We start from the raw sequence: 22,997 nt of genomic DNA, 5'->3' as shown, positions 1-22,997 counted from the left end.
TCGATGGTTATGCCATGCCTTGCTAGCCCGTCCATGCCTAATATCATGTCGAAGTCTTTGATTTCCAGCTCTATCAGGTCTCCTTCTAGTTCTACGTCCTCAATTTTGATTGGTACACCTCGTACTATCCGTAATGATAAGACTATTTTACCCAAAGGCAACTATGTCACAAACCTAGTTCTACAAGGTTTGTCTAATTTCTCTATTATTCCTAACGAGATATACGAGTATATTGCTCGCAAATCAAGCGATACTAGAACATATATTACCGAGGATAGGAATCTGACCTGTAACTGCTAGTTACTAGCATTGGCTCCTTCCTGGGTCAAGGCATAGACTTTGGTCTGGAACCATCATTTAATCCCTTTTCTCCTTCTGCTTGAGCTGTGGACATTCCTTCTTTAGATGACTTTCCTAACCACAGTTGAAACATCCCTTGATGTTTCTTTTGGCCCTTAGAGCATTGCAGATATTCTACATAACCCGACTTATTGCCTCCATTGCTTGTCCGTGCTCTTTTATCACCATTGGCCTACTTATCATTAGGATGCCTTCTCTTCTGACCATTACTATTACTATTGCTATGCTGACAGGTGTTGTTTTTTTTGACCATTTTGAGGTTGACCCTACTGTTTAGGCTCAAGCCTACTAGCCTTCTCCTTACTAACATTCGCCTGAAGCCTTTCTACTTCTATTGTCGTTTCTAGAACATCGACATAGGTAGTATTTCCCGAGTTTGCTAGCTTAACCCCTAATTCAATCTTTGGTCTAAGTCCTCTAACGAACTTGGTCACCCTCATAAAGTCAGTTAGAACCAACTCTAGTGAAAACTTGGCTAATCTGTCTAACTGCCGAGCATATTCTACTACTGTTAAGTTGCCCTGCTTCAAACTAGCGAACTCCTCGACCCTTGTAACGATGACTGCCGAGTTGTAATACTTCTTGTGGAACAGCTCCACAATTCTCGTCCATATCATGGTGGCGACATCGTTAGTCTGCTGAACTAAGTCCCACCATATTCTAGCATCCTTCTTAAGTAGAGACAAAACGCAGGATATGCGGTTCGCATTGCCGAGATTCATATGTGCTAGGATCAGCTCCACATTTCTAAGCCATTCTTCTGCCTTAAAGGGTTCTGTTGTCCCTTCAAAGTTTGGAGCATGTTGCTTACGAAACCGCTCATAGATTGGCTTCATGTGTTGAGCTGGGTACGGCGCGTAGTTCGCCACTGGCCATCCCCCATATGGAACAACTTGTTGGGGGTGATGAGGCCATTTGCTGTGGCTGCGGCTGCGGCTGAGGCGGAGGCTGAGTCTGGGTCTGAGCCTGTTGTCGTTGCTGCTGCAAAAGTTCATCGACTTGTTGTCGCAGTCTGGCGATCTCCGTAGTGTTGTCAGCTGACGGTGCCGGCGCGTTGCGGCTAGCAATAGCACACACTCCCCTTTTGCGAACTGGAGGGGCTTCATTGTTCACTGGAACAGCGTTGGAGGCGATAGCGTTTGTTGCGAGCAGATCTTCTGAGCGACATCTTCACCAAAAGTTCTAACAGTCGAGAACATGTTAGAACTTACCCTAATAGGCTCTAAGGCAAAACTTAATCTAAGAAAGCATAACTCGGACCTATTAATTATGACTTCTTATGAAAAAATTATGTAAGCCTTCTTTATGATTAGGGTTTGTTTCTAAACTTAGAAAAATAAGCCATCTTGATAATTTACTAAGTTTGTTTCTAATCATCCTATATGACTTAATTCTTAGGATCGAAACTCGTCGTTGTTCCAAAGTTAACCATACTGAGGGAGGGCTAGGATAAGTAAAATCGTTCCCACTACTATGGCCCCCTAACTCTCAATATATAAACTTGGTTCATTGATTTGTATCCACCCTCACCGAACTTAGTCATTAATTATTTTATTTATTATTTATTATGATTGCAAAAGAAAAATCAAACTCATATATGATAACAAAATAACCATGATATTTATTTGGAGAAAAAAGTTTTCACTGTGTACAATCATAAATGCAAAGAAAATAAACTAATTTACAGGTATTCTTAACTAAAAACATAAGGGCTAAAACGTTTTACTAACACATAATCATAACAACTATAACATAATCACTTACATTGGTGGTTAGATTCGGAGCTTGAGCATGTGTACCAAGGAGAACTTCATGCAAATGGACCGTTGCTCTGATACCAACTATAATGACCCAACTATTTCTATGACCTTGGACCATTAGATCTACTATACATAACTACTATTTTGGGAAAGATACATAAGAAATAATATAACTTTATTAAATCTCAAAATATTGTATCAAATACATAATAATATAAAATATGGCATGGGTACCCATTGTTTAAAAGAAAAATATAAACTTTAATTCAATTGTTTAAAAAAACTAAATGCAGAAAAACATGATCTAAAAGACTAAATATAAATAACTTCATCCTCGATCGACACGCAGTCCACTCAGTCCGTTCATCCTCAACACACATGCCAAGCTTCCAAGAATCCTTCTGCCTCCGTATCTAGTTTCCTGCATCACACTAAAAAATAAAGAAATGAGCCTAATGTCCAGCAAGAAAAACCTAACACATAACTCATATACATAAAATTCATAACGTAGCATATAATAAAACATATCATAAACATATGTCACACATACTATAATGGCCATTATTACTTGGGGTCCCATAACTAAACAAGTCATATGCCCATTAGATTTGTGGGGCTTGCTAGCTAAGCAAGTCATATGTCCATAAATTTATTGGGGCTTGTTAGTGTACAGGTCATATGCCCAAGTCTACAAACATGCACAATATATCATTTCATAACACAACATAACATAAGATAACATATCACATATCATATAACATATAAAATCCTATCCTATTTTCCTTACCAATATACCGGGATGATGAGAACAAAGTCGAGATTTTGGAACACTCCTAAAAACCATAATATAGAGGTGAGTATACTAAAGAAAAGAGATGGAAAGAATAAACTACACCATCGAAATGATATTTACCAATGAAAACCTTAAGTTCGAAGAACTTAGATGCCTAACCAAGAATAGAAAAGACTGACTTAGGATTTGAGTAAAGAAGAATTATAAGAATCAATACAGAATGGAACTAGAATTAGGAATACCTTGAATGCTTCTATGATCGAACTATACCTCGAAACCGAAATACACTATAACCTTACTTCCCAAGTGTTTATTAAGCTTATAATGATTAAGCTTATAACCCCAATCCAAGTGTTTATCACTCTATAGTCGCACTAGCACATGGGAGGCTCTAATCAATGCTTGAAGAATGAATGAAAATGCTTGGTGCACTACTACAAAATTGGGCTTTCCCGACACCCAACCACGACAGTCAACTCTGTTGACTGTCGTAGTTGCTTAGCGGGACTCTACACCGACAGTTAAAAACTGTAGGCATAGAGACCAACGCTGACAGCTAATAACTGTCATCGTTGCTTTTGACTGTCTCTATTGACCCCAACGCCGACAGTTAATTCGAGACCAATGCCGACAGGTAAAATGTGTCGCTATTGACCCCAACGCCGACAATTAATTCGAAACCAATGCCGACAGTTAAAATGTGTCGCTATTGACCCAAACGCTGACAGTTAATTCTAGACCAACGCCAACAGTTAAAATGTGTCGCTATTGAGCTCAACGCCGACAGTTAATTCGAGACCAATGCCGACAGTTAATAGGTGTCGCTATTGACCCCAACGCCGACAGTTAATAAAATACCAATGCCGACAGTCATAAAATGTCGCCAAAATTCAAATAAAAAATTATAATTAATGAAAAGTATAATTTAAAAAATATAACTAAATTATGTAAATATATATATATATAAAAAAAAATATTAAAAACTTTTAAAACTAGATTTTTTTGTTTATAAATTTTTCATATTGTTATTTTTAAATAATTTTTATATCAAAATTTAAATTTATTATTCTTTAACATATTTATAAAATTAATTATATTATTTTTTAACACATTTATAAAATTTGTATTAGTTAAAAAGAGTTGTTTTTTATTAATTGGAAAAATATTGTAAAAAATTTAATGAAAAGTATAATTTTAAAAATAAACTAAATTATGTAAATATAAATTATTAAAAACTTTTAAAACTAGATTTTTTTGTTTATAAATTTTTCATATTATTATTTTTTGTATTGATATAATAATTTTTATATCAAATTTAAATTTATTATTCTTTAACATATTTATAAAATTAATTATATTATTAACTATATTATTCTTTAACACATTTATAAAATTTGTATTAGTTAGAAAAGAGTTGTTTTTTATTAATTGGAAAAATATTGTAAAAAATTTAATGAATAGTATAATTATAAAAAACTAAATTATGTAAATATATATTTATAAAAATTATTAAAAACTTTTAAAACTAGATTTTTTTGTTTCTAAATTTTTCATATTATTATTTTTTGTATTTATGTAATCATTTTTATATCAAAATTTAAATTTATTATTCTTTAACATATTTATAAATTAAATTAACTATATTATTCTTTAACACATTTATAAAATTTGTATTAATTAAAAAAGATTTTTTTTATTAATTGGAAAAATATTGTAAAAAAATTAATATATAAATTTATTAGTTATGATTTTTTTTATTAATATTTATATATGTTTAAATATTTTTTTATTAAAACGTATTGGAGCAATGCCGACAGTTAAAATGTGTCATTGTTGGGAAAGATAATTTTTTATAAGGGGCAATGCCGACACCTATAAGTTGTCACTATTGGAGGCAATAACGACAGCTTATAGGTGTCGGCATTGCCCATTAAAAAAAATTGGCTGGTAAAAATTTTTCCCCCCAAATAACCTTAATTTTTCCCTCTTCCTTCTTTCTTTCTTTTCCCTCTTCTTCTTTCTTTCTTCCAGCCGAAATAGTTCCTCTAGCTTCCAGCCGAAAGGTCCCTCCACCAGCCAGCCCACCACGACGTCGTCGACGTCGAACCAGCCTCTCACCCGCCGGCACCGCCTCACTGGCTCTCACCCACCAGCCGAAAGGTTCCGTCTGTGCAGCCAGAAACCAGCCACACCTCACGGTCTCTCTCTCACTCTCTCTCTCTCTCTATATATATATCTTGTCTTCTAGTTTGGGTTGTATTCGTGGGTATAGCTTTGTTTGTTATTACTACTTTTTTTTCTTTGCTTGCCCTTAAAATATATCGAATATGCTTGTAAATTAAGGGCGTAGCACCATTCCATTTTAGTTTATTTTATAATATATTAACATTGTTGTTGATTGTGGTTTTTATAATTCTGATAGCATGAATGCAAATTTTGTATTATTTAGACATGCTTTATTTGTGAAGTTATAGGAATTTGTTATATGGTTTTATTAGTTTATTTTTAATTATTTACTGTACAGCAGGAATCCAAGCCGGGGCATACAAATGTGGCTATATTAATAACATGATGACTAAGGCCATGTATTTGATCGTCTAAATTAAGAAATGATATAATCCTGTTAGCATTTGACATCACAAATATTGTTTTCCTTGACAAAACAAGGCAATTCTAATGGTTATATATGCATAAGATGTCTCTTTATGCAACTTTTACTTAATTTTTTTTTTTAAAAAAAAACAACTATTGTTCAATAATTAAAAGTATGAAAAATTGGATGGGAGACATTTTCATGTAATTGAATTATTTTATCATTAGCTCTCCATCTTCAAGTCTTCATGTCCATTATTTTATCATCTTTAGTTTTTGCTCCTGGAGTAGTTTCTAGGTGGTTAGTATACCTTTGATGTTGTTTGCTGTCTGATCTAGCTGCTTGTTGCTGAAAAATCCCTTACCTGCAGAAAGATTTTAATATAAAAGATATCATTTGAATTTGAATATCTATAAACTGTACGAGTCAGGTGAAGCATGAGTGATATGGTTAAAAAATAAGAATTAAGCACTTGTATAATTTATTGGATTTACCAAAACACATACTCACCATGAAATACATGAAAGGGAAAAGAGTTGCAATCGGCAAGTCTGTAAAATTTAACCAAAAATATAAACAAAAAGAAACAAAGATAGAGCATTATATTATAACCAGCCTACTCAGGTACACAATTGTAGATAATCAAAAGAAAGATACACTTATCAAACTTAGTGTTAATGAATTGAATAGTGTGAAAACTGATCCAAAAGACACATCAATGATTGGCTCTTCAACTTTAATATATAAGAGAACCCAAAAAACTCACTTTTATGTACAGACAAATAAGTAAAGGTAGCATAGTAGTAGTAGTAGTAGTACCTTCAACAAGGGCAACAATGAAAACATAGAACAAATGCTTGAAAGGAATATCAAACAAAAACAAAAAACAGAGCATAGGGGCGTGCGATGAAGAAAATATAGTTACACAAATAGAGTGTGAGACATGGAAAAGAAACAGAGAAACATTTTACCAGTAGAGCCATATTCCCATCTTCTGGACTTCTCATCTGGTGTAGCCAGCCTGGTGAAATAGACAAAGCATTTGAATCTTTTTTTTTACTTCTTATTGTGGCTCTAGTACCATAAATAAATAAAGAAAGAGAGAGAAGACTGAATTAGAGTAATATCGTCATACATTGCGTGAGCTCATATATAATAGTACATGTTAGGATTAGTTAGCATTAGTTAGTTAACACTGTTCTAACAACCATTCTGTTATTGTACAGTTCTTGTAACTGATTTGTACAGCTAGCATCTAACTAACCCTTGTATATAATTGCTCTGTAATTTACTGTTTAATTCAATGAGAATTACATCATTTTACTCATTCAATCATATTCCTTACATGGTTTCAGAGCCGATCTGATTCTCTCAATTTTCTTCTCGTTTTTTTTTCTTTCCGTTTCCGCGAACTCTGATTTCTCAATTTGTTCTCTAATTCATGGCGAATCCTACTGGTTCTTCGACTCCATCGTTTTCTCCAGTCGTGTTTTCACACAATCTCTCTGTCAAACTTGATCTTCATAATTTTTTGCTTTGGCGACCTCAAGTGTATGCAGCAATTCGTGGCCATTCTCTTCAAGATTTTATTGATCCAGACTTCCCTGTGCCAGAAAAGTACATGACTGAGATTGATCGATTTGCAAGCAAGGTCAATCCAGAGTATCTCAAATGGGAGCAGCAAGATCAGCTCCTATACTCGTGGTTATTGTCTTCAATGACGGAAGGGATTCTTACTCGTGTAATTGGTGGCAAGACATCTGCACAAGTTTGGGCGATTCTTGATACATACTATACAACTCAAACCTCAGCTAAGGTAGATCAATATCAAACTCAACTCAAAAACATCAAGAAAGGTTCGCTGTCTTTGAATGAGTATCTTCTTCGTATCAAAACTCTAGTTGATAAACTGGAATCTGTTGGCCAGTCTATTTCTCCAAAAGAACATATAAGTGCAATTTTCAATGGTCTACCAGCTGACTATGATGTGTTCATCATATCGATTCAATCTCGGACACAAGCGTACACGGTTGCTGAAATCGAATCTCTGTTGCTTGCTCAAGAGACGCGACTGGAGAAGCACAATCTTGAGCTTGATTCTGCACCAGCCATGGCGAATCTTGTGAATAGTAACAATTTAAAGAAGAGATCGATGTTTCATAATCCATTTGCAAATTCTCAGTCGTTTATCCCTTCATCTGGATCTGGCCGTTCTCATGTTCCTACTGCTCCAAATCGACCTTTCTGGAATCCCTATGCTACCGGAGGTCGAGGGTTGATTCCCAGCATGCCTTCTCAATCTGGTGGTTCCTCACGAGGAGGCTTCCATACATCAGGCGCATCACGACCTATTTGTCAACTTTGTTCTAAGCAGGGTCATTTTGCTTCTAAATGCTACATGCGATTTAATCCTGATTTCCCTGGATTTGGTGCTGGTCCTACTGATAGACAACAGTCTCAGATGTCAGCTATGGTGGCCACGGCTGATATGGTGAATGATCCATGCTGGTACCCTGATTCTGGAGCAACAAATCACTGCACCAATGATGATTCGCATTTGGCTCAGAAACAGGAATATCTTGGACCTGACAAATTACATGTGGGTGATGGTAATGGTCTGATGGTGTCTAATGTTGGTAAGGCTTTTATACAATCTCCTTCATCTCCTAAATTTTTTGTCCTCAATAATGTTCTTCATGTCCCATATATCACCAAGAATCTAATTTCAGTATCTCAATTCACAAAAGAAAACAAAGTATTCTTTGAATTTCATCCTGACTTTTGTCTTGTGAAAGATCAGGATTCCAAGGAGGTCCTGATGCAAGGCAACCTCAGTAATGGCCTCTATGCTTTCCCTACAACATCAAAATTGTTTGGTTCCACTGCTTCTTCAACTTCTTGTCGTTCTAATGTGTCTTTTTCTACTGTTTTGTCTGTTCAAAATAATGCTTCTGCTTCTGCTTCTACCTCTTGTAATGTTGATTGTGTTTCTTCCAAGTCTGAATTTCATTTGTGGCATAGCAGGCTGGGTCATCCTGCAGCCAAAACTGTAAGAACTGTTTTGTCATTGTGCAATTTGCCATCTTCTAATAAAACAGTCTCTGATTTTTGCAATGCATGCTGTTTGGGTAAAATACATAAGTTTCCATTTCCAATTTCAGAAACTGTATATGATTCTCCCCTGCAGCTCATTCACTCGGACCTTTGGGGTCCTGCTCCCATCACCTCTTCAAATGGATATAAATACTATATTCATTTCATTGATGCCTACTCCCGGTACACTTGGGTTTATCTTTTAAAAACCAAATCTGAAGCCTTACAAACATTTATCAATTTTAAAACTCAAGTTGAAAATGAGTTTAATTGTAAACTAAAATCGTTTCAATCCGACTGGGGAGGTGAGTATCGTGCATTCTCGTCATATCTAACTCAGCAGGGCATTAGTCATAGACTCTCATGTCCAACTACACACCAACAAAATGGTGTTGCTGAGAGGAAGCATAGACATCTTGTAGAAACAGCCTTGACACTTTTAGCAAATGCATCCATGCCTATGAAATATTGGGATGAAGCTGTAAGGACTTCTGCTTTTCTTATTAATCGATTACCTTCTCATGTCTTAGCTAATCACAGTCCTTTTCAAATGTTGTTTAACAAACTCCCAGATTACACTCAACTAAAAGTGTTTGGCTGCTCATGTTTTCCTAACACTAGACCATATAATGCACATAAGCTACAATATAGATCTATTGAATGCACTTTTTTGGGTTACTCTTTGAAGCATAAGGGATTTAAATGTCTTGCACCTACTGGTCAAATCTTTATTTCTAGAGATGTCATCTTCAATGAACATCTTTTTCCTTTTGCCTCGGCCAGTTCTACTCCTCATGCTTCTTCTACTCCTAACTCTTCAAAATCAACTTCGGGATCCATCCCTACAACTAATAAAGTGCACTCTACTCCATCTTCTACTACGACTATATTACTTCCTGAGACAGTGTCTCAATCTCTCCCTTTACATACTTCTTCCATTACTCCATCTTCTATTCACCCGACTCCCACTTCCTCTCCTACTCTATCTCAAAACTCCACTCCGCATGTCCCATCCAGCTCACTTCCTCCTCCATCTAACTCTAATCTCAATTCTGTGAATGACATTGTATCTGCAGCCATACCAACTTTACCTACCACAGAAACTACCAACATCCACAAAATGGTTACAAGGTCCAAGGTAGGTGTTTTTAAACCCAAGGCTTATATTGTTTCTAGAGAACCTCTTACTGTTAATGCAGCATTGCAGGATCCTCTTTGGCATTCAGCTATGAATGAAGAGTTCTCAGCCTTGATGAAGAATAATACTTGGGAGTTGGTTGATCTTCCACCTAATAGAAAGCCAGTGGGATGCAGATGGTTGTTCAAGATAAAAGAAAAGCCAGATGGTTCAATACTGAAGCATAAAGCTCGCCTAGTTGCTCAAGGTTTCACTCAGCAGTTTGGATTTGATTTTACAGAAACCTTTAGCCCTGTGGTAAAGCCTACAACCATCCGAGTTCTATTGACTATTGCTCTATCTAAGGGCTGGAGAATAAGGCAACTAGATGTTAATAATGCATTCCTTAATGGATTGCTCAAGGAAGAGGTATATATGAAGCAACCACCAGGCTTCATTGATAAGGACTATCCATCACGGGTATGCAGACTTCATAAGGCTCTTTATGGTTTAAAACAGGCACCTAGGGCCTGGTTTGATAGGCTCAAACATACATTGCTTACCTTTGGATTCACGGGTGCCAAGTCAGACCAATCTCTGTTCATTCGTGTTACTCCATTTCATACAACTTTCATCCTTGTTTATGTGGATGATATTTTGCTTCTTGGAAGTTCCTTTACTGAGATTGACATAATTGATGCTGAGCTTAATGCAGCCTTTTCTCTCAAAGATCTTGGAGAAGCTCAATACTTCCTTGGCATTGAACTCCTCAAGACTCCTACTGGTATTCATCTCTCTCAGCGAAAATATCTCATTGATATACTTCATCGGGCCAAAATGGAACATGCCAATCCTTTACCAACTCCTATGACAGCTGGAGAAAAGTTAACTGCTCAAGGCAGTGAGATTTTTGATGATGTCTCTACTTACAGGAGTTTGGTTGGTGCCTTGCAGTATGCTACTATAACTCGTCCTGAGTTATCTTTTGCTGTTAACAAGGTGTCTCAATTCATGCAGGCGCCCTTGCTATCTCACTGGAAAGCTCTAAGAAAAATACTTAGATATATTCGGGGCACTTTGGATCATGGTCTCACCTTTCACTCCAGCACTTGCCTTGATCTTGTTGGGTTTTGTGATGCTGATTGGGCATCAGATCTGGATGACAGGCGATCTACATCTGGGTATTGTGTATTTTTTGGTCAGAATTTGGTGTCGTGGGCTTCTAAGAAACAGCATACAGTATCACGTTCTAGCACGGAGGCTGAATATAGAAGTCTTGCTCATCTTACTGCTGAGATGCTCTGGCTTCAGTCCTTACTTTCTGAGTTGCAGTTTCCTCTTCCAACAACACCACTTGTTTGGTGTGACAATTTAAGCACGGTTCTCATGGCTGCAAATCCAATACAGCATGCTCGGACTAAACACATTGAGTTGGATCTCTATTTTGTTCGTGAAAGGGTGTCCAACAAACAACTCATTATCAAGCATATCTCTTCATCTGACCAAGTTGCTGATGTGCTCACAAAGCCTCTTACCGCTGCTCGTTTTGAATCTCTTCGGCACAAACTTAGAGTGTCTATTCTATCCCCTCTAAGTTTGAGGGGGGATGTTAGGATTAGTTAGCATTAGTTAGTTAACACTGTTCTAACAACCATTCTGTTATTGTACAGTTCTTGTAACTGATTTGTACAGCTAGCATCTAACTAACCCTTGTATATAATTGCTCTGTAATTTACTGTTTAATTCAATGAGAATTACATCATTTTACTCATTCAATCATATTCCTTACAGTACAAGAGATCACATGTGCTAATACCAAAGCTAACATAATAATTTGCAGGAAAGGTCCTGATCTGCCTTGGTGCATCATAATATTACAGGAAGTTGGAAGTAAGAAAAATCTGACCTTACCTTTGGCATCGGGAAAAGATAGAACTTGATTCACTGAGCTCATCTATGGTGGCCATGGTTGGCCGTAGATGATGAAGACAAGAGAGAGAGAGAGAGAGAGAGAAAGAGAAAGAGAAAGAGAGAGAGAGAGAGAGAGAGGGAGATAGGGTGAAACGGTATCGGGTTTTGATTATTTTATAGTAACTTTTGATATATTTTAAGCTTAAGAAACCCAACTATTTATTACCCTCTTTCAATTTTTCTTTCTTTAATATAGTAATTAATTAAAGTACCCTACCTAACACTCAACTAACACTTACACTAAAGCTAATGAATGACCAGTTGATATTTAACTGATTGTAACGTGTTCTAATTGTAAACATTGTAAACCTAAAATATAACACTTTATTATGAAAGAAAAAGAGAAAAGAAAAGTTATAATAATAATAATAATAATAAGGTTGAAAAATAAAAGTATAATGAAATTACTTGAGGCGTGGTGGTGGTGGGAGTTGAGTGAATAAGGTGATCACGAAGTAGTGAAAGCAAGAGAAATAGGGCCCCAAACCATTGAAATATAGTACTTCTTCTTCTTATATCCATATTTGTGTTTTGGAATGAAGAAGCACATGGTTCTCTGGCTCTTAAATATATATATATATTCTGATTATTATTATTGTTTTGTAGCTATTATATAAATACATCATCATCTCACTTAGCTTGGTAGCTATTATATAAATATATCATCTCACTTAGCTTGGTAGCTTAGTATTATTATTCTAGAAAGTTAATGTTGACAGGGATTTAAACATAAACTTATTACTCTGTTATTTATTTTATTTCATGTTTTTAAAAAGGCTCTTCGGGATAAAACTCTTGATCTCAGATTTTTGCTTCAGAAAGCAATCTAAAGTTCAAATAGATCATCTCAGGTATGTTTTAATTGTTAAAACTTATTAATTTGGATTCTAATTGTTTAAACATATTCAAATGTATATTATTTTATTCTTTTTAAAATTATACAAGTGTATGTTAGGGGAGTTTGAATATCTTAAATATTCATCCATAGTGAAGTAGGTTCTGGGATTATAATTGTGTGCTGCGGTGATAACGGAAGATTGAGAACTTGCATGTCTTAGTGAAGCAGGTTCTGTGATATCTATATAATTGCGTGATGGGGGAGATATAAGGAAGAAAAATTGTTTGTTGTTTGAATTGATTGAATTATTTGTATTGATATTGACAGATGGTTAGGTTACAAATATAGGGGAAGTGCTGTCCGTTTTAAATCATAAAAAATTGTATGAATGATTTAGATTATGAAAGATCAATGTTTCAATTTCATTTATATTCAAAGCTCAAGTAGTCATATATTTTGACTACTTCAAGCTTTCAAACCTCTGCAATGAATCTTCAAACTGATTTACTTACTCTTTAGTCCTTAAATATATATTTTTTAATTTTTACACAAAAAATTAAACTTTTGTTTTTCTTGAATATTTATATCTATTACAGATTCTCTGTACACTTTTTTTTAGGATTGAACATAGTTCTGAAAATAGATTTTTTTGTGTGTGCATTTTTAGACAAAATAATGGCAATCGATAAAGAATGGATGTCAGCGGATAGATTATCAGTGAAATATAAGGATGGAGTTGAGCATTTCTTAGAGTTTTGCGCAAGAAATGCTAAAGATCCTAATAACATATGTTGCCCTTGTATTAAGTGTGGTAATATTCAAAGAATGAAAATTACTGAGATAAAGGGTCACTTATTTAAGTATGGAATAGATCAAAGTTATAAGATGTGGTTTATGCATGGAGAAAAAATCACATTTAGTAGAGAATCTCCATCTAAGAAGAATAATTGTGATTATGTGAATGATGATGAGAGAGATGACATTGCAGAAATGATAGGTGACGCACAATTTGAATCAGATTTTGATCCAATGAAATTTCAATCCCTGTTAGAGGATGCTGAGAAACCCATTTACCCTGGTTGTAATAAGTTCACTAAACTGTCAACACTTCTTAGGTTGTATAATATAAAAATCATACATGGGTTGAGTGATAAGAGCTTTACGGATATACTTTCCTTTCTAGGAAAGTTATTACCCGAAAATAATGAAATGTCATTGTCGTTTTATGAGGCAAAGAAGACATTGCGTTCGTTAGGCATGCAATACGAAAAAATTCATGCTTGTCCTAACGATTGCATCCTATATCGAAAAATATTGGTTGATGCAAATGCATGTCCCACTTGTGTGAGTTAAGATGGCAGAAGAAAAAGAATTCTGGTGAGGTTAGGGTAGGAGTTCCTGCAAAAGTTTTATGGTACTTATCGCCTGTACCTCGTTTGATTCGACTTTAACGAAATGCTGATCATGCTAAAAACTTAACATGGCATGCCAATGATAGAATACAGGATGGTAAACTTAGAAATCCAGCTGACTCACCTGCTTGGAAGAGAGTCGATTGGAAATGGCCTGAGTTTGGTAACGAACCTAGAAGTATTCGTTTAGGCCTTTCTGCTGATGGAATTAATCCACATACTTCCCTAAGTAGTAAATATAGTTGTTGGCCTGTTATGCTTGCCATTTACAATCTACCACCATGGTTGTGTATGAAGAGGAAGTTTACTATGTTGACATTGTTGATATCAGGTTCTAAACAACCCGGAAATGATATTGATGTATATCTAGCTCCTCTTATTGACGATTTAAGCACTCTATGGTATGAAGGTGTTGATGCTTATGATGCATATAGGAAGGAAGAGTTCAAACTTAGAGCTGTGTTGTTATGGACCATTAATGATTTTCCTGTGTTAGGCAATTTATCCGGGTTTAGTGTGAAAGGGTACAAGGCATGTCCTATCTGTGAAGAGAACACATGTTCTCAATATTTGAAGCACTCTAGAAAGATTTGTTACATGGGACACAGAAAGTTCTTACCCCGCAATCATGTCTTCCGAACATGGGAAAAACCATTCAATGGTTCACAAGAGTTTGCAATGGCTCCACAACCATTATTTGGAAGACAATTGGTTGAAAAGTTGAATAAAGTCCAATTCAAACTAGGAAAGCACAAACAGAGCATGAAAAGAAAGAGAGGACGTGAAAATGGTGAGGAGGTTCAAATTGATCCTAAGGTTTGTTGGAAGAAGAAGTCTATATTCTTTGAGCTTGAATACTGGGAGCATTTGGTCCTACGTCATAACTTGGATGTCATGCATATTGAGAAAAATGTGTCTGATAGCCTTATTAGTACATTGTTGAATATTCCTGGACGGAGTAAGGATGGAATTAATGCTCGACTAGATTTAAAAGATATGGGTGTGCGTACAAATTTAGCACCAAAGGTTGGTGAGAAATGAACATATTTACCACCAGCTTGTTATACCTTGAATAAAGAAGAGAAACGAGGAATGTGTCATTGTTTGGCCAATGTGAAAGTTCCAGAAGGTTATTCCTCCAATATTTCGACATTGTTAGATATGAAAAACTTGAATTTAGTTGGGTTGAAATCTCACGATCATCATACACTTTTACAACATATTCTACCAATTGCTATTCGTTCTGTTTTACCCAAAAAGGTTCGGAATGCCATCACAAGATTTTGCTTGTTTTTTAAATCTCTTTGTTGTAAAGTGGTAGATGTTTCTAAGTTGGACAAACATGAATCAGAAATCATATACACTTTGTGCTTGTTGGAGCAATTCTTTCCACCTTCTTTTTTTGATATTATGGTTCACCTAACAGTTCATTTGGTGAGAGAAGTGAGATTGTGTGGACCAGTGTATTTAAGATGGATGTACCCTTTTGAAAGGTATATGAAGATTTTAAAAGGTTATGTTAGAAATAGAAGCAGGTCTGAGGGTTGTATTGTTGAGTCTTATATCGTTGAAGAAGCAATGGAGTTTTGTTCAGATTACTTGTCAGGTGTTTCAAGTGTTGGGGCATATCCATCTCGAATTGAGATTGAAATTAGTAAAGGTGGAAGAGGTGGTGTAGTTTCAGAAATAAATCAAGTTGATCGAGATGAAGCTCATCGCTTAGTCTTACAAAATATTAACGACGTTCAACCTTACATCGAGTAAGATACTTTTAATTCTAATTCTTTTGAACAATTTAACGATATAAGTAGTTAACTTTGAAAACAATAATGAAGTTTGGATCGCTCTATTTTCAAGGGAGCATTTCATTTGGATCAAAAGTTCCTATCCAACTAAGTCGAAGAATCAAAAATGGCTACAAGATGAACATTATCGAAATTTTAGCACATGGTTAGAAAATCAGGTAAAAAATTATTATTTTGTGTTTCATGGGCCTAGTTTTAAGTTAGGATGATATTTTTATATTTTATATATCTGATTTGTTTTTAATTTTTTTTTGTAGGTCCTAATTGAATTACGTAAAACACCTAATACAGTGTCAGAATCATTAAAATGGATATCACGAGGCCCTACATTTAATGTGATTAAATATCAATCTTATTATATAAATGGTACTAAATTTAACACAATGGATCGTGATAATAGTAGAAAGACACAAAATTATGGTGTTAGCATTGTTGCCAAAACTTTTCAAGTATCTAGTTCCAAAGATAAAAATCCCATAGAATGTGATATGACATTCTATGGAGTTATCAAAGAAATTTGGGATTTATATTATATAAATGTTCGAATTCCTCTTTTTTTATGTGATTGGGTGAAAAGTGATAGTGGGGTTAAACAAGAGAACTTCAGATTTACATTGGTTGACTTGAATCGAATGGGGCACAAATCTGACCGATTTATAATGGCGTCCCAAGCCAAGCAAGTTTTCTATGTCACTGATCCTTTAGATTCTCGTTGGTCAGTTGTGTTAACAAGCCAACCAAAAGACTATCACCTAAAAGAATCTCACAACAGCGAAGTTTTACTCGAACAAGAAACTTTTGTGCTTGACGCACCACTTCCTGATGTCACCATTGAGGATGCAAACATTCGTTTACGTGAGGATGGTGAAGGTTTATGGTTTGAAAATTAAGTGTTACTTGACAAATTAAGTGGTTTTTACATGAAAACACTCTTAGAACAAGGTACTTTGCATTTTGTTTTATCAACCTTTGGTGGGAAACCAATGCAATACTTTGTGAGCTAACTTTTATTATTATTCAAATGTAGGTACACAAGTATGGATCCCCCTTTATCTGATGATGATGTTGACCCATTTGGCGATGGCAATGATTAGATGGGTGAAATCCCACAAGAAGTTAAAATTTCGGAGATATATAGGGGCAAAACAGTTTGTGCTGACGTCATAAAGGCTAGAAGTGAGGGTCAAAAATTAGTGGTAGAGTATAATCAATTGGGGATATCAATTGGAAAGGGGGCAACAAAGATGGCAAGTCGTATTGGAGTGTTGGCACGTTGTCACATTCCTTTGAATATCGATGACTGGAGGTTGGTCTCAAATGAAACTAAAGAGCTAATTTGGAAGGAAATTAATGTAAGTTTTTAAATTTTATTAACTTGTATATGAATGAACATATATAGTTGTTTATTAATTGATTAATTATTTTTTTATTTATGTAGGAGTCATTCGATGTACAGGCCACATCTAAAGCTAAAGTTTTGAGTGAAGTCAGGGACCGATGGAGAGATTGGAAGAGTTGGCTAACAAAAAATAAAGTTGAAAAGTACAAAGAAAAAGCTCCTGAACTCCTTGCCCATCCACCAAATGCATGGAGTAACTGGATCAAAAAAGATGATTGGGAAGGATTCGTTGCTAAGAGATTATCTCCTCAGTGGGCTGAGCTAAGAAAAAAGAAACAAGGTGCACGGGCACAGAACAAATACAATCACCGCACAGGACGGGGTGGTTACAAACAGATAGAGCAACAACTTGAAGCAGAATTAGGCCACGAACTAATAGATTTTGATAGAGTTGATATGTGGTTAAGGATAAGAAAGGATAAAAAAGGAGAGTCAACTGAGGATGTAGCATCAATTAAGGAGAAGATTGTGAGTATAATTTTACTTCTTTACTAATTAACATTTTTAAATGGAAGTTCGTATTAATTATTAACTAATTTGATTTTGTATATAGGTTGACTACAAACAAAAGGTAGCAGAAGGAACTTTGGTGGTGGAAGGATCCAAATATGTCCTAACATTGGCTTTGGGCACCCCTGAGCATTCTGGACGTGTTAGGGGGATGCCTAAAGGTGTCACCCCTACACAATTTTTTAAGACACCAAAGCCTAAGAGAAAAAGTCAGCTCGAAGTATCTACTTCAGAAGATAGTCGCATTAATAGGCTGGAAGAGCAACTTCGACAATCTAATGAGAGGAACTGTCGAACTGAGGAGAAATTAAATCAATTGATGGAGCAATTTAGATCGACACATAGCAATATCGGTGAGTCATCGCATGCATCTGGTTCTTGTGTGGGAAGAGCAGCCTCTAATGTATCACCACCACCACCACCACTAGCACCATATGTTGAACAAGAGGTTGTTCCACCAGTACTAGCACCACCACCACCACCACTAGCACCACATGTTCAACAAGTGCTTATTCCACCAATACTAGCACCACCACCACCACATGTTCAACCAATGATTACTCCACCAGAACCATAAGTTCCACCAACTATGCATGAGGTATTCTTATTACCATAATCAACTTAGCAAATGTTAATGCTTAATAATTTCACTATTGTACTATATTAATTATTTCTTTCTAACGCAACATATTAAATGCAAGTTTGCTATCAAAACGAGAGACAACATAGTTGCATCGGGATACATCCTTAAGACTGATAGTACAGATATCCATGGAAAAAAGATGCCTAAAGAAGTTGCTTGTGTAGTCGTTGAGGTAGCCCACGATGAGATGGCTAGGCTACAATTTCCTAATTTGAATGTAGGGATCACTTTGGTAGGTCAAGCAGTTGGGGTACCAGTAGCATGGCATAAACATCTTATTATCGACGAAAGTGAGCAGGGACAGGTAATGTCTATAAGTTTTTTCGCCTAACTTCTTTTATTTTGAAATTTATTTTATTTTAAATTTTCCTTGGGTCATAAGCAGAAGAGAAAGCAAGAAGATATTGAGGCAATGATACCTTCCACTCAACATCCACAGCCCCCAAAGCTTCCGCGTGTAGAGCCATTGACACAGGAGGTAGTGTCAATCTCTCACAATGATTCGGCATCCATGTCAAGCAATTTGACCTCTTTATTGAAGTTTGTATCACTATGGGATAATGACTACCACAAGAAGATTAATATCCCATCGCATGTTTTTGGATACAACACGATTGCTACGCTTTTCAAGGATGATGTGACGCAATTTTGCAATATGGACAAGATTGGGCAAACTCCAATGATATTGTATTTGAGGTATATATTCATGTCTTTTATAATTTAAAGTTTGAATTATATGCATGTCTTTTATAATTAAATATGATTAATTTCTAGGTTGTTGGATGATATACTACATACTAATGGGTTGGATCATTTGTACGCATTTAAGCATCCAGGTGAAGTTAGTGTAGGTCATGAGAATAGCGTGCCCAAGCACTTAAAGACCGATTCATTCAAATGGGCGAGAAGCAGTTCCTTATTTGTCCCTGGAATAACAAGTAAGTTTATATTGAGTTTCGAAATGTTAAGTTCATATAGTCATCTTCTAAATATTTGATTGTTTGTTTTCTAGTGAACATTGGATGTTATTGCTATTTCAACCTCACTCACATTCAGTGGCGTTCTTGGATCCCATTAACCTTCAATTACGCATTGAGATTAAAAATATAGTTAGGCTGTAAGTTTATATAAGTTTCATTCCTTAAAGTATATTATCTTTTTAATAGTACTTGTTTGCTAATTAAAAAACTTTTATTATGATAGTGCTTTCACGCTATATGATACAGAAAAAGGAAAAAGAGTTGTAAGTCTAAAGTATTATAGTCCAAAAGTAAGTAACATTCAACTTTATAAAACATAAGATTTAAATTATAAGTATACTAACAAGTATATGTAATATATTTTTACATTTGTCTATGTTAACAGTGCCGACAACAACCAAAAACCACAGAGTGCGGTATCTACTGCATGAAGTATGCTAGGGATCTCATTTCACAACGAAGAACCAGAGCATATCTATCGAATAATGTAATAATTAAATGTGTTTACCTTTTAACTTTAATAAAGTTATATTTTAATTTCATATATATTTGACATGTAACTTATAATTTAAATTATTTGCAGTTCAATTCAGATTTACCATATACTGACGCAGAACTTAATGAAGTTCAAGAAGAGTGGGCAAAATATATTCTACTGCAACTCGCTAAATGATGGCATCCTTGCTTAGTACCTATGAGAGGGGATTTAATCATTTTTTGATCTTTTTATTTCTTTTATTAGAAATTGTTAGAACTAATCAAATACAGAATCAATCTAACAAATTATATGTAGTTAATTTAGCTTTTTGAGGTGTATATTGCGCTAAATATTCATTTTATGACAAACTTTTTTGGAACTATGTATTTCTTTTACTTAGAAAGTGTTATAACTAATCAAATGTAAAGTTAATGTTACTAATGTTAATTTAATTTAATCTTTGATGTGCATTCTTTTACTGCAATTGCTACGTTGATTTTGAAACCAGGGGGCATTGACAACATATTTGCAATGTCCTCTGGTGTGGAAACTTTGCGATAGTTCAAAACTATCACCATAGACAACCAATCCCAACACATAATAACTGTCGGCATTTCCAGCAACGGTGACACCTATTAACTGTTGGCGTAGCCAGCAACAGCGACACTTATTAACTGTCGGCATAGCCAGTAACGACGACACCTAATAACTGTTGGTGTAGCCAGCAACGGCGACACCTAATAACTGTCGGCGTAGCCAGCAACAGTGACACCTAACAACTGTCAGCATAGCCAGCAACGGCGACACCTAATAATTGTCGGCGTAGCCAGCAACAACGACACCTAATAACTGTCGGCGTAGCCAGCAACGACGACACCTAATAACTGTCGGCGTAGCTACCATATGCCGGCATAGGCAAATACGACAGTTATTCGACTGTCGTCGTTGCTCAATAGCGACAGTTAAAAACTATCGGGAAATCCCATTTTTGTAGTAGTGGTGCTAGGTCTTATTTATAGAGTTCTAGCAATAAAAATCTTCTTTTTGGCTTTGAATAAAAATAATAAATTTAATTGAAAATATTTTAATATCCTTCAACCAAAGGCCTAGGAATTGGTCAAATTTTTCAGAGAGATTTAAGGATTCAAAGCTTGATTTTTAAAATAATAAAAACAAATAAAATCCTAACTTCTAACTTCCTAAATCTCGTAACTCTAAACTTCTCTTCAGTAAAATCAATATATCTGGAGCTGTAGAACTCTGATTTAGACTCTCTTTATACCGTTAGAAAGATAATTAAATTATCTACAACTTTCTAGAAATTCTATTTTTCGAAATTCATAACATAACTGGGTCAAAAATAGGTTGGAAGTTACAGTACCCTAAAGTTACGAAAAATCTATTTGCATCCTAATCCACAAATAAATAAAATTGTGACAAATATCATGCTCCTATCAGATTTTGGTGAAGACTAAGTCTTATATTTCTCTTATTTTATCATTAAAATAATAATTCCTTAATAATCATAACCTTAGGAATAACCATGCTCATGACAAGTGTCATATTCTTATTAGCACTATCTAAACCTTAGGTTATAATAATTATCATATTAATAACCAGCAATATTAATCAAACCTTATGTTATAATTAATATTCTTAAACTATAGGTTAAACTTATAAAATCCATAACTATTGCGAGTAGTTTCCAACTAAGTCCCGGCTTGAACCAAAATCCATAGTAATGAACATACTATAACTAATATTAGCTATTACTACTACTACTACTACTACTACTACTACTACTACTACTACTACTATCTAACTAGCTAAGTAAATTCTGGGACTCTACATAACCATGAAACGAATCACATCTTATCATGAATTTTTTAAACAAAACAATTTCACATATGCATCAACATAAATGACCAAATTACCCTCACATGCCAAATTACCAATATACTCATGAAATGCAAAGGCGGATATTATAGAAATATATGTTTGCTTCTTTTGGTCCTAAGAAACCACTCCTCTTTTGAGCATAAACACCCAACCACTTATTGATAGATTATCTCCTACACTTGATATACAACTCACATCGTAATATCCTTCAAGTATCTTTGGGAACTTTGAATATTGGAGGCCTAGCTGCTTGGTCCTTTTAAGGTACCCTATAACTTTCTCAATCACTTTTCAATGTTCCATACTTGGATTGCTAAAGAATCCACTTAGTTTACTAACTGTTTAACCATTGTTCTTTTCAAGTTTTATGCTTGAATCAAATGGTGTATTCGCCTCTTTGATTTTGAGATTACTAAACTTGTCAAGCACTTTCTCAATAAAGTTAGCTTGACTTAAGGCATAACCCCCACTATTTCTTATCACTTTTATACCAAAGAAGGTATCGACCTCTCAAAGGTCCTTTATCTAGAAAGTGGAAGATAGAAACCTTTTCGTTTCTATTATGCCTCTAATATCATTGCTAAAAATCAACAATCATCAATATATAGACACACCAAGATGACATAGCCATCACAAGTCTTAGAGCATAAGCACTTGACGGGTGTCGTGTGCCGTGTCAAATTTAATTATTGATTCTATTAATTCCTTATACCAACTACTTCAGTATAGCGATAAATAAGGGTTGAACCTACGAGGACTATGTTCAAATTATTATTCAATAATTAACAACAAAAATTAAAGAAGGGATTTTTTTTCTCAAGTTGAAATTTAAATAACATAAACATAAAAGCAATAATGAGTAGATATTACGATTTAAAGAAATGGTTAAAAGTCATTCTCCACCGTCCACTGTCATTTAAGACCAACAATAATAAACATTATTCTTATTTTCCAATTAAATTATTAACCCTGTAGATAACGCTAAAGTAGTCAATTATCTCAATCTCGCAATTACAATTAATCAAGGTGAAGCGCTCAATAATTAAATCATTATACCAAGCAATAGATCCATGAAACATGTAATCTAATTAACCTATGAATAAAATTAATTTATGTGGAGATAGGTTAATATAAGCAACAAATCAATTTAGCATATAATTCATTGAACCTAGGTTCTAAACTTCATCACAATCAATATACCTATGACAATACTATCAATTGAAAATTATCGCATACACTTAGAACCCTAAACTAATAGGTGAATAGTAATTCTAAGATGATAGTAGAACAATGAAACATTCTAATTGGTTGGAAATCTAACAAGATATCACATAATCCATAACATT

At 34.9% G+C, this 22,997-nt stretch overlaps 1 protein-coding gene and 1 long non-coding RNA gene across 4 annotated transcripts; one reads left to right on the top strand and one right to left on the bottom strand.

Annotated features, from left to right (window-relative positions):
- Nucleotides 1–5,469: 5,469 nt before the first annotated feature.
- LOC133834806 (uncharacterized) lies at nt 5,470–6,666 on the bottom strand. The gene is made up of 4 exons (XR_009893453.1): nt 6,642–6,666; nt 6,478–6,527; nt 6,017–6,057; nt 5,470–5,870 (listed from the first exon to the last, which is right to left on the bottom strand). It is a non-coding gene; the product is annotated as an uncharacterized LOC133834806 (long non-coding RNA).
- Nucleotides 6,667–12,352: 5,686 nt separating this feature from the next.
- LOC133780385 (uncharacterized) lies at nt 12,353–20,209 on the top strand. 3 transcript variants are annotated; one of them, XR_009869276.1, is made up of 5 exons: nt 12,353–12,538; nt 18,516–18,584; nt 18,680–18,990; nt 19,660–19,761; nt 19,858–20,209. XR_009869276.1 is itself a non-coding variant. In XM_062220162.1 (5 exons), the coding sequence occupies exons 1-4, from the start codon at nt 18,241–18,243 to the stop codon at nt 19,703–19,705; spliced, it is 612 nt and encodes a 203-aa protein (XP_062076146.1). In that variant the 5' UTR covers nt 17,701–18,240; the 3' UTR covers nt 19,706–19,761; nt 19,858–20,209. The 3 variants fall into 3 exon arrangements, 2 of the variants coding, with proteins under 2 accessions (XP_062076146.1, XP_062076147.1); XM_062220162.1 differs by lacking the exon at nt 12,353–12,538 and adding an exon at nt 17,701–18,249 and having other exon boundaries at nt 18,353–18,598; XM_062220163.1 differs by lacking the exons at nt 12,353–12,538; nt 18,516–18,584; nt 18,680–18,990 and adding exons at nt 19,163–19,232; nt 19,307–19,411; nt 19,498–19,564.
- Nucleotides 20,210–22,997: the final 2,788 nt, after the last annotated feature.

The sequence above is a fragment of the Humulus lupulus genome, chromosome 5 (assembly GCF_963169125.1).
Source record: "Humulus lupulus chromosome 5, drHumLupu1.1, whole genome shotgun sequence".
NCBI lineage: Eukaryota > Viridiplantae > Streptophyta > Magnoliopsida > Rosales > Cannabaceae > Humulus > Humulus lupulus.
Note: the sequence above shows the minus strand (reverse complement) of the source record. Positions and strands in the feature narration are given on the sequence as shown.